The following is a 12,317-nucleotide window of genomic DNA, read 5'->3' as shown; positions in this document are numbered from 1 at the left end:
CTGAACCAACTTTCACAACTCAAACCACCGAAGTATCGCACCATGTTTCAAAAAAATAGAATAGATGTAATTTACCTCCTTACACGTATTTAGTGAGTCATAGAGACCCTGACAGTTGTATCTGTTCTCTGATGCTGTCTATGGCACTTATTTACTAAATTAACAAGAAAAATCTGATAAAGAGTCTGCTTTTCATGGTAGCCAAAGTTACTCAAAGTTACTGTTGAGAATGGACTGAACAGTTTGTAATGCATAAGCCATCTATCCCCATCTATTTTCAACACTCAGGAAACTAGCACATCCTCACTATTCAAAACTAATGCAGATCTTTCTCATTATGCCAAGCATTGAAAGCAAAGGTTTATTAAAGATCTAAGGGGTTATTAAAGATCTAAAGAAAGAACCCCAAAGATCAACACTGAGAAGCAAAAGGGTAGCCATCATAAGGATACATTGAAAATGAAAGTAAAGCATAAAATAAATTTTGTTTCTACATTTTTGGTACTTAAAACCATAATAAGGAAAACTTTCCTTTGTAATACAAAGCTAATTGCTAAATAAACTTTGACAAAAATCACAGTATCATCACATTTAAGCTAACAAATATCTGGTTCAACATTTTCTGTGAAAAGATAAATTTTATAAATACATCTAACATATACAAGCACATGTTCACTTTGCTTTAGAAGAAGGCAGTCTAACGCCAAGTTCTAAGTGGCTGACCCCTTTGAGCCTTTGTTAAGAGACCTACAAGTTCCAGCATGCCCAGATGATCTAGAGTAATTGCTTCAGAGATTTCCCACTAAGACTCAGCTACATTAATACATAGCTCAGCAACAGGGATATCACTAGGGGTCATCCCCAAAACACAACAAACCTCTCCCTTAATACAAACAGTACGGATTTATTTTAATGAAAAATGTCTTTAAAGGGTTGCCAGTGCGAAGTTTGTGGGTCCTCTGGTAAGGAAGTTTTCTGGCCTCACAACAGTTCTAAGAGAAAAGTCCTGTGTTCTTGCTCATATTAGATAAAATACCATTATTTGATAAGCCATCTATTTTCAAGACTCTCAGGAAATAGTACAAAAACAGTTCCATAAATGGTAGCATATTATTCTAATCTCAAGAGATTTTGTTCCACACAGGTGTGGATCAGGAAATGTGTCCTAAGTGGTTCAGAACACTGGTGCTGCCAGATATTAACAGAAACTGGGGGCAGTGGAAACGGATTCAGGATGAAGTACTTTGGAAAAGTCTGAGTTAAATGAAGTTAAATAGGTTTCTTTATTACTCAGAAGCATTCAGAATCTTTAAAATGAGAATATGTTTTTAAATCTGCAAGATGGAGAATTCTAAACTTAATTGTTTTTTTAATCTTTTTACCTGTTTATTTTGATTTTGCCATGGTAGATCATACTTGCCAGCATACTGGAAGTTTTTGAAAATCCCAATACCTAAACCCAATACTCCAAAACAATTATGTCAACATTTCCAGGAGTAGAACCCAGGCACCAGTATTTTTTGAAGCCTCTCAGACTTTTAAAAACCAAATATGAGAACCAACATAACTTTGGGAAATATTACCTATAAGTTCTGGCCTCTTCTCCAACCTAAGATAAAATAGCCACACAAAAATGCATTCCTGGACCTATCCAGAAAGAGATCTGCAAAAAACCAAAACCAAAAAGAAAAACAAAACTAACAGCTGGAGACAGAACATTTAACATCCATCCAGCTTTATTTCACTGGTGTCAGCACAGCACCCTACCTCAATCTCTCCTCTGCACCTAGTCAATGTTTCTCATATCATGCTTTCTATATTTGTCTTCAAAACTGGGAGCCTAGGGGCGCCTGGGTGGCTCAGGTGGCTGGGTGTCTGCCTTCGGCTCAGGTCATTATCTCAGGGTCCTAGGATGGAGCCCTGCATCCAGCTCCCTGCTCAGTGGGGAGTCTGCTTCTTCCTCTCCCCCTGACCCTTCCCACTGCTTATGCTTTCTCTCATTCTCCCTCTCTCTGAGAGAGAAAGATAGTACAAGTCTCTCTCTCTCTCTCTCTCTCTCTCTCAAGTAAATAAAATCTTGAAAAAAAAAAAAAAACTGGGATCCTGGATGTTATGGTCTGTATAGTTTTATTCTCCCTTTCATATTATGTCATAAAAAAGCTGACTTCAGCAGATTTATGAATCATCATCAATACCAAAAAAACTTAACAAGTTGATATATATGGGCCAATAAACAAAGAAGTTTCATAAAATGAACTTAAAAGCACAAAAGAAATCAAAAAGAAGAGTGTAATTTTCCATATTTTACGAGGCTGAGAGTTTCTACAAACGCTGTTTTATGAACATCAGAGAATGTAGATCTGAACACCATGGCCACTGACCTGCCAAGAAAACAATCTAAGAATTCCACTAAGAGTTGGTAGTCTCATGAGACCTTAGACAAATACAAGTAATATGAGTTCACAGAACGGCTGGTCAATAGTACAGACTATAAATTTTGTAATACACTGAAAGGAAAAATACCTAAAAAGATTCACGTCAGGCTTGTCAATTCAAACTCTGCTGACTCTGACCCCCGAACTGAAAGCCCCTTGTTCCCTTGAAGGCCAACTGCCAAGACAACATTAAAGATGGAAGGACTCCATCAATTGAATTAGGTGAAAAATACCTTTTTCCTCTAGTTTTCAGCTAACATCACTGTTGACAAACACATTGGCTATCCTTAATACAAGCAAAAGTACATTTTTAGACACAGCTCTTTTACAAGTAAATGGGACTTAATTCCATTAACTTAATGGAACTAATACTGACTTGCAAACAGTAGTGTCACAACAAACACTCCTTGAGGGTCACATCAAGCCAGAAGCTGAACTATCTCTAAAGTCTAATATAATTAATGTAATCAATAACATGCAATACATTGGGGGATTGGGTGAAAGCAGTCAAAAGGTTCAAACCTTCAGTTGTAAAATAAGTCCTGAAGATGTAATGCACAACATGATGACTAGAGTTAACACTGCTGTATGGCAGATTTGAAAATTGCTAAGAGAACAGATCCTAAAAGTTGTCATCAAAAGGGAAAAAAAAAAATTTTGTAACTATACGAGGTGATAAATGTTAACTAAATTTGTCATGATAATCACTTCACAATATATGTATGCCAAGCACTAGGCTGTACACATTAAATTTATAAAGTGTGGATGTCAATTACATCTCAATAAAGTTGGAAGAAAAAAAGAATAAGGAGTAAAGTTATCCAACTCTTTATTTCCTTCATTTTTAGAGAATTTTTACCTAGGTTAATATAAATCTCTAAATTTTTTAGGATAAAATCCAAATAAAAAACTCAGCCCTTTCAGTTATGATAATGTACCTACACTGAAAACATCATACTGTACAGTATCCTACCTTAACCTTAGAAAAGACAACCTATGCCATCCGAATGAAAAAATCAGCACCTGGATTATTATTTTCCAGCTTCATCCTAGCATGAAAGGCAATCATGAGGCCTATCCCTAATACCCCCTCCAATCCCCAGTTCCAGGGTTAAACCTCCTCCATCAGTATCACTATAGCACCTATCTCCTGACTCTAATAAAGCACAATTGTTTTACAGACCTACACATTTACAAATTATGCACTGAGTTCCCTAGAACAAGTACCTAGCTGTCCTAATCATCCTACAATCCACAAGACTATCTCAGTGACTAGTACAGAAAAAGCAGTAAATAAATTAATGTACGTATTCCCTGGCAAGCAAGTAAGAGCCCCCAAAAAAAGAGTCAGCCATATTTGGTAGAGAGTCAGCCATGCAAGTAAATAAACACAAGACATTTGCTTTAATCATGTATGTGGCAAATGTAAGGGGGCGTGAACAAAATGCCATACACAAAACATGATAGAGAATTACCGGCAAAGGATCTGCCAAGCCTCTCTAGGAAAATGAGGAAGGGCTCTACAGAAGAGACTATTCAAACCTCCATTAAGTGAACAAATCTGGAAGAACAATGTTATTTACACTCACAGTAGCCTTAAAACTCCTTTATCAGAAAGACGTTAAAAATCTAGAGAACAGGAAACAGGCACTTTGGTGAAGAGGCCACATAAAGACAACGAACCACACTTTGACAAGCCTTCAAACTGATCTTCGTTCTTAAAAAATGTTCAACAATAAAATAATTACATTTTAAATGGAAGTCCCTTTAAGGCTTCTTGTTTTTTAAACAAAAGTATTAATGCAAAAGCATAATGAAAAAAAAAATACAGGGGGCCTGGGTGGTTCATTCGGTCAAGTGTCTGCCTTCAGCTGGGTCATGATCTCAAGGTCCTGGGATCGAGCCCCGCATCAGGCTCTGTGCTCAGCAGAGAGTCTGCTTCCCCCTCTCCCTCTGCTTCTACCCCTGCTTGTACTTTCTCTCCCTCTCTCTCTCAAATAAATAAATAAAATCTTGAAAAAAAAAATCCAGACAATGTAGATAAACGTATAACTTAAATGGTGTCAAAAACCTAGTGGATGACACAATCCAGATTACAAATAAAAGCCAAGGCAAGGATGGCTGACCAGAATTGTCAGATGATTCTTGTTACTATTATATTAGCCTTAGCTGGTCTGGGCTGGAGACTAAAATCAACTCATACCTTAGCATTAGGAAAAAAGCTTCTTTAGTCAAATTCCAGGAAACCAGGAATATTCTTTCAACTAAATTTTTTTTACTAAATTATAAATGCACTACTTTCTGGTATTTTCTGCTTCAAATGTATGGTTTATGAAGAGTCTGGATTCAGAAATGCAGCTTAATGTAAACACAACTCTCGATGTCTTGGGTTATCAGAAAGACAAACTTAGAACTACATTAAAGTTACATTCAAACTTCTAGTAGGACATAGGGGCCTAAACCAAGGAACAAATGCCTCATCTTTGCATTATACATTCTTTTTTTTTTTTTTCACATTAATGAGTCCCTTTATGCAAACAGATTACTAAAATCCTTGTCTGTCTAACCATACCATTATAACTGTCTCCATAGTACTATCTCAGTTTCTTTCTTCTAAAATACATTTCAGACTACATGAGTTGAAAAGCTACAGCTGAAATGATTGGAAGCAAACTAAATGTCTAAGGTCAGACTGGTTACATGCATTCTTGTACATTACACAGAAATAATACAGAATAGAGAAGGAAGTTCTCTGTGCGTTGATATGAAAAGATATCCAAAGCAAGTTAGGTGAAAAAAAAAAATCAAGGTATAGAATAGTATATGCAATGTGCTATATTTTGTGATAAAAATGAAAAATAAGAATATATATCTAAACTATTAAAAAAGAATGCAATCTTGCCTTTTGCAACAAACGGATGCATATGGAGGGTATAATGCTAAGTGAAGTAAAGTCAGTCAGGGAAAAACAAGTATCACATGATTTCACTCATGTGGAATTTAGGAAACAAAGAATTGAGAGACAAAAAAGCATACTTTAGGGAACAAACTGATGATTACCAGAGGGGAGGTAGGTGAGAGGATGAGTGAAAGAGATGAAAGGGGTTAAGAGTACATGTAGGGTGATGAGCACTGAGTAATGTACAGAATTGTTAATCACTATATTGTACACCTGAAACTAATATAACACCATATGTTAATTATACCAGAATTTTTTTAAATATACATGTATCTTTATTTGCTTACATATGCATAAAGAAATAGGATATTAAATAAACAAATACCAGAAGTTATCCAGAAGAAAACTAGAGACATAAGATCAAGAATGGGAGAGAGTCTTCACTATAATATTCTTACAAACTTTTTAAATTTCTGAACCCTATTAATGTATTTCTATTTTCAAATATTTAAAAACAATTTGGAAAAATAGCTACAATTGTAATAATTAATACTTTATTTTATGTCAAGGAGTAATAATTTTTTTCCTATCCTTTCTTCCATTCTGATCTTAATTAGTCAAAAATTCTAGTTCTCGGGAAACAAATTAATTACCTAGCACATGTAAGCTGAACATATAATTATGCTTCAAAGAAGACTTTATTCTTTCCTCCTCACCCATCTAAATTGACAATTAAGGATAGCAAGGGTCATCCAGCTAGTGAAACAAATACATTACCCTTGACTTCTGATGGATAATATCATCAGCATAAATGTTAATTTCCATTTTCCACTTAAATTTTTATTTTTATTTTATTTTTTTAAAGGAAACTCAGGGGCACTTTCCCAAGCCTCCTGGGCCACAGGCAGTATGGGGTGTGTGGTCTCCAGCTAGACTTGCCTGGTTTTGCCCATTTCTTTATTTTAAGATTTTATTTATTTATTCATGAGAGACACAGAAAGAGAGAGGCAGAGACATAGACAAAAGGAGAAGCAAGCTCCCTTCGGGGAGCCTGATGCAGGAGTCAATCCCAGATCCCAGGATCATGACCTGAGCCGAAGGCAGACACTCAACTGCTGAGCTACCCAAACGTCCCTCCACTTAAAAATTTTAAATTGCTACATTGTCCAGCAGGCCTACTGACTGGCATTACAATTTTACAAATATTACAGCATTATAATTTCCAAATGTGTGAATTATTTTTTTAAGCCTTTATTTATTTGACAGAGAGAGAGAGCGTGCACACAGGCAGGGGGAGTGGCAGGCAGAGGGAGAAAGAGAAACAAGCTCTCCGCAGAGCAGGGAGCCCGATGCAGGACTCAATCCCAGGATCCTGGGATTATGACCGGAACCGTAGGCAGACACTTAACCTACTGAATCACCCAGATGGCTGAGTTATTTTTCAAAATAACAACCAAAAAATTACAAACATTTTTCTGATTTAGCAAACAAACTGAATGGGCCCTCACTGTCCCCAAGAAAAGAACCTCAGTAATCTCTGCACAGACCTGGCCCCTCACCAAAGACACTGTGTTCTTCCCACAGAGAACTTCTGAGGTCAACTCAGAAACCCATCTCTAGGGTTTTTCCACAGGGTACATTTGTGCCTAATTTGGCCCCTTCCACTCTCCAAACCCTTATCGATGTTTAAAAGCTCAGCTTAGAGGTGCCTGGGTGGCTCAGTCTGTTATGCATCTGCCTTTGGCTCTGGTCACAATCTCAGGGTCCTGGGATCGAACCCTGCGTTGGGTTCCCTGCTTAGTGGAGCACCTGCTTCTCCCTCTGTCCCTGCTCATGCTCATTCTCTCAAATAAATAAAATCTTTAAAATAGAAAATAATAAGTAAAAGCTCAGCTTAAATGGTCTGATACTTTCCCAAATCTCTGTCAGAATTAATCTTATTGTGAGGCCTGGGTGGCTCAGCAGTTGAGCGTCTGCCTTCGATTCACAGTGTGATCCCAAGGTCTAGGATCAAGTCCTGTATCAGGCTCCTTGCCGGAGCCTGCTTCTCCCTCTGCCTATGTATGTGTCTCTCATGAATCAATAAAAAAAATCTTTTTAAAAAAATCTTATCTTCTATTTTTATACAACCTAACTATTTTACAGTTAATTATGTGTCTAGACATCTCCCCGTCCCAACGAGAAGGTGGAATCATTAGAAGAAATAGTTCCTATTCATATTTATATCCTTATGGAAATCTTTATTTCTTATTAATAACAGTAACAGTACTAACAACAAGGAGAAAATCAAAAGCCAGGTATTGTGCCAGGCATAATGACAAACGCATTACTTCATTTAATTCCCATGATAGCCCTGAAGCCATTTTACAGAAAAGGAAACTGAGGCTCAGAGAGGAGAAGTAACTTGCTCAAGTTGCTTATACCCAGTACAGGTAGTAAAAAGCAGAATGAGCCTTCAAGCCCAGTGTCTCTGCCTCCAAGGCATTTATTCTTAACCACTATGCTTAGAACTTAGTAGACTGATTAATATTATCATCATTACTACAATGGACTGAGTGTTGGTGTCCCCTCCAAAAGTACATGTTGAAATTTGAACCCCTAAGGTGATGGCATTAGGAGGTAAGACCTTTGGGGGGTGATTAGGTCATGAGGGTGAGGCCCTCATGAATGGGATTAGTGCCCTTTTAAAGGCACCCAAGAGAGCTTTCTTGCCTTCATTCTATCATGTGAGGATACAAGTTAGCAGTCTGCATCCCTGAAGAGACCCCCTCACCAGAACTGACCTCCCTGATCTGGTCTCCAGAACTGAGAAATACATTTCTGTTGTTTATAAGCCACCCAGTCTATGGTACTTTGTTACAGTGCCCCCAAACTGACTAAAATAATTACCCTTTTCCAAAACTTAGAATTGCATTTTACAAAGGGCTTTCATATCACAGAAGCCGTTAGAAGGAAAAAACAAGCTTTGTCTCCATGTTAAAACACTCCTATACCTAATCTGTCATTTTTATCTGCCCTTCAACAACTGATTTGTTCATACCTTAGACTGCTGGATGGTATTTTCATCTCACTACTTTCCTCTGACTTCACTGAGACTATCAAGATGATCAAGCATAGTAGGCATATTTGCCCCATTCCTCCTCCCCACCTTAACACCCACCCTGTGCCTGAGTAACACCCCCTTCCACGGCCTGAGAAACAGAAATGGGAACCCCTTGGATCTGAAGGAATTTAGTCTCGATTTATTCATTCAAATATTTACTAAAAGCACTTTACGTGTCAGGCACCAGGACCTGCCTCTATGAGTTTACAGGAGGGTAGGGAAGGCAGACAAAGAGGCCTCCTCAATCTTTGCTCTTCCTTTCTTTCATTATTGTCAGTGATTATGAGATCAGCAACAACAAAAAGAAATACATATGCTGGGACACTTGGCTGGCTCAGTCAGGTAAGTTTCTGCCTTCAGCTCAAGTCATGATCTCAGAGTCCTGAGACAGAGCCCCACATTGGACTCGCTGCTCAGCGGGAGCCTACTACTCCCTTTCCCTCTGCCCCTCCCCACTCTTGTGCTCTCTCTCACTCACTCTCTCTCTTAATAAATAAAATCTTTAAAAAAAATACATATGCTTGTAGATCTGGACATACAAATAAGCAAAAAGGTAAAACTGTCAGAATCATTCACAATTCCACCAGAAAAGACAAATGTAGGAGTTTGGCTATATGTTCCCTTCCATTTTTTCCAAGTTTACCTGAAATTTTCAAAAGATCTTCTTCAGCTGATACTTAAAAAATATTTTCCAAAACTGTAATGGGAGACAGCCTCCCTCATGATATAAGCTAGATTACTGTGGTAAACAGGTAATTTTGGGTCCCCACTGAACATGTGGCTTCTGGGAAGGTACTTTGAGGGTCTTACTCTCCATCCCCAGGCCCTGACATTCAGTTGGAGCTCACTCATGCTCATGAAACAAAAGACTAAATGGATGAATCAATGATGTAGAGTACTGAAATGTAACAAATCAAATCTTGACATAGTTAAGTTCGTAAATCAGGCACTCTTTGTGCTGAACGGTCCAGATACAGAAAGAATTCAAGGAGAAAATTAATCCCTAAAAGGAAAAAATATATTTTATTCTTACTAGATAGGGGAAAAAGAACTCTACAAAAATAGAATAATAAAAACTACCATCTCATTTCATTCTGTATGACATCATGGTTACAGTCTTAAAACAATTAAAAACACAATAATCCAGTTTTATGGTGGCAGCTGTATAGCCCCGTGCTATCCACCCAAGTCTCACAAGTTATACCTGAACGGAAGATAGGGGGGGTTTGAGCCAGATAGGAGTGCTCTGTAGGCTTCTTCTGGTGTCTTCTTTAAATAGATTACCTAAGACAGATAAATAGCAACATTTAGAACACCACCAAAGAATGACACAAAACTAACTTAATTACCCACCAAATTTGCATTTCCCTTTTTCCACTCTGACAACTGTCAGTATCGGTGATAACGCTAACCTTTAAGAGACAGCAACCGAGCTGCCAAAATTTCCTTTCAGCTTGAAGCTGGGCTGCAGCCTTTGGCTTAGAAATGGGTAAGAGCTTAGAGACAGAGGGCAGATCCACAAAGAGGCCATCCAAGGCTGTTTACAAGGCACACTGAACAGATACAATGGCAGAATTTTCCCTTTGGAGAGAACAATTCTACTTCCATTATTATACTGTCCACTCGTAATACAATAAAGCACAATAAAATCACAATGAAATGGGTGAAAATGAATGCAGGTAAGAGCACTAGAGGGGCACCTGAATGGCTCAGTTGGTTAAGCATTTGACTCTTGGTTTCAGCTGGGGTCGTGGTCTTGGGGTCATGAGATCGAGCCCCACATCAAGGCTCCATTCTCAATGTGGAGTCTGCTTGGGTTTCTCCTCTCTCTCTCAAATAAATAAATAAAAATATTCAAAAATAATTTTTTTTTTAAAATAAAGGGCACTAGAAAACACACTGGCTTGACTGTTGATATCAAGGATACTTAAATGCCTCTGGCCCAGCAATGATAAACTAATCTTAAAGAAACATAAAGGCAAAAAAGAAAAAAGAAAAAGAAAAAAGAAACATAAAGGAGCTCTTAAAATCAGCAAACACTTTAATCAACGTATTGACTATATCATATGTGCCAGGCACTGTATCAGGTACTAATACCTCTCTTAAGAGAATTTACATTCTTATGGGGTAAAGACAATAGTTAACAAAAATAAACACAGTCTGAGATAGGTGCTAAAAAGAAAGTAAACAGATTCTGGAAAGAGAACAAAAAGAGGCTGCTTGAGGAAAGGCACAGAGAGGGCTCCCTGGGAGACATGTAGGGTAAAATCTGCAGGGTACAAGCCACGGGAAAACTAGGGAAAGGAGAAAGGGCTTCCCAGGCAGTAGGAATAACACAGGCACCATCCTTGCCAAAGGAAAGAGCTTGGTGATTGGAAAGAGAGATCACTGGTATGGCTGGAACATGGGAAGGAGAACCAAGCAGTGGTTCAGAGCAATACAAACCACAGGCAGATTCTAATTTTATTATTCTAAGTATAATTTAATATCTTAATTTTGAGCTGAGGATATTGGTCCTTTCCCTCTATAGTTTGAATCAAATCTTATTCCTAAAAATCCTCTCTACCTAGAATTAATGGCATTATTTCAAAATCCTGTGCATTTCAGCAAGAGTGGCAGAGTCTCAGTTCCTAAAAAGCAGGGCTTTCCTCTTTACTTACAAATTTCCTTTGAGTTTTAAGCTATCCCACTGGCAATACATTACATGTATTTAATTATTAATATTTTCAGCACTAGAAGACACCTTAATTCTGTCTTCTCTAAAGAAAAGAAAAGTGAAATAAATAAATAAAAGATACTTCCAGCTTTTAAAAGAAAGCTCTATACTCATTTGACAAGTAAACCTGAAGGTCTGTAGGGCACACACCAACCAAACCAAGTTGAACATGAAACAAAAACAACACAGAAAATGAAACCACCGTAAAAGAATGTTCCAGACATGAGTCACTGATTCTAAAGGGAGAATCACAACTCCAGTTGCAGCTCAAATAATTATAAAAATCCACTTAAACCAACCCTAGCTTTAAAGGCTGTTTTCAGTAACCAACATTAAAAAACAGGATTTTGCTGTTGCCTAATGGGTAGGTTATACCCTATAAACAGAGTCGATTATTATGCAGTGATTTCACAAGCCTAAAGATGCAGCAGTCCTGGAAAGTTGACTACCTCTGCTAAAAGGGAAAGCTGCTGCAAAGGGCTTCTGTGTTCTGATTACACAATTAAAGCTCATACAACAACCTCTGAAAAGCAAAAATGTATTTCCCTCCTCAGGAACAATTACGTTAATTCCCTTTAATTTTGAGGCAGCCATCCTGCAGGCGAGGCATCAGCGCACATGAAATACTTCTTTAGACTGGATACCCCCACAGGATTTGCTACTCATCTCACCTGCATGACTTAGCACACATGACCCATGTTCTCACACTGTAAGATGAGAGTCTGTTTTTATTTTTATCCCAGTGCTAAATTATTAATAAGTGTAAAGTGAAACCCAGCAGAGGCCATCTAAATTCCAGGAAGAGTCTAGGGGCAGGTAAATACAATGACCTTTTACAACCTAATGATAGGTAAAATGTAACAAATGAGTCCTTTACTGAATGCATGCATGCTAGGGTCATCAAAATACCCAATTTATTTTTAAAAAGACTATGTCATGGATTCTTAATGCCAGATCTTCTGAGATAGGTCTCCTATTAAAAGAGAAAAACAGAGAGACAAACGAGGCCTGATTAAAGCCTGGAATAAAGGCAACATTAATTAAGCCTTCTGCTGAAAAATCTGACGCACACAAAGGCAAGGAACTTTCCAAACTCTCACTGCTGCTCTGCGACAGAGTTAGAACACAGATACAACTCCAAAGCCCACAGTAATTCCATACACT

General features: G+C 37.9%; 1 protein-coding gene across 5 annotated transcripts in view; it reads right to left on the bottom strand.

Moving 5' to 3' along the window:
* Positions 1–12,317, bottom strand: part of CDC14A (cell division cycle 14A) — a 163,545-nt gene that overhangs the window by 81,925 nt on the left and 69,303 nt on the right. For 4 of the 5 annotated variants that reach the window (XM_072834702.1, XM_072834703.1, XM_072834701.1 and 1 more), the window contains one exon: positions 9,642–9,721. The exons of the other annotated variant lie outside the window; for it this stretch is intronic. In XM_072834702.1, the coding sequence (XP_072690803.1) occupies positions 9,642–9,721 (80 nt within the window). The remainder of the gene's footprint in view (positions 1–9,641; positions 9,722–12,317) is intronic. 5 annotated transcript variants of the gene reach the window in all.

The sequence above is a fragment of the Canis lupus genome, chromosome 8 (genome assembly GCF_048164855.1).
Source record: "Canis lupus baileyi chromosome 8, mCanLup2.hap1, whole genome shotgun sequence".
Taxonomy (NCBI): Eukaryota; Metazoa; Chordata; class Mammalia; order Carnivora; family Canidae; genus Canis; species Canis lupus.
This window is presented reverse-complemented; position numbering and strand designations above follow the sequence as displayed.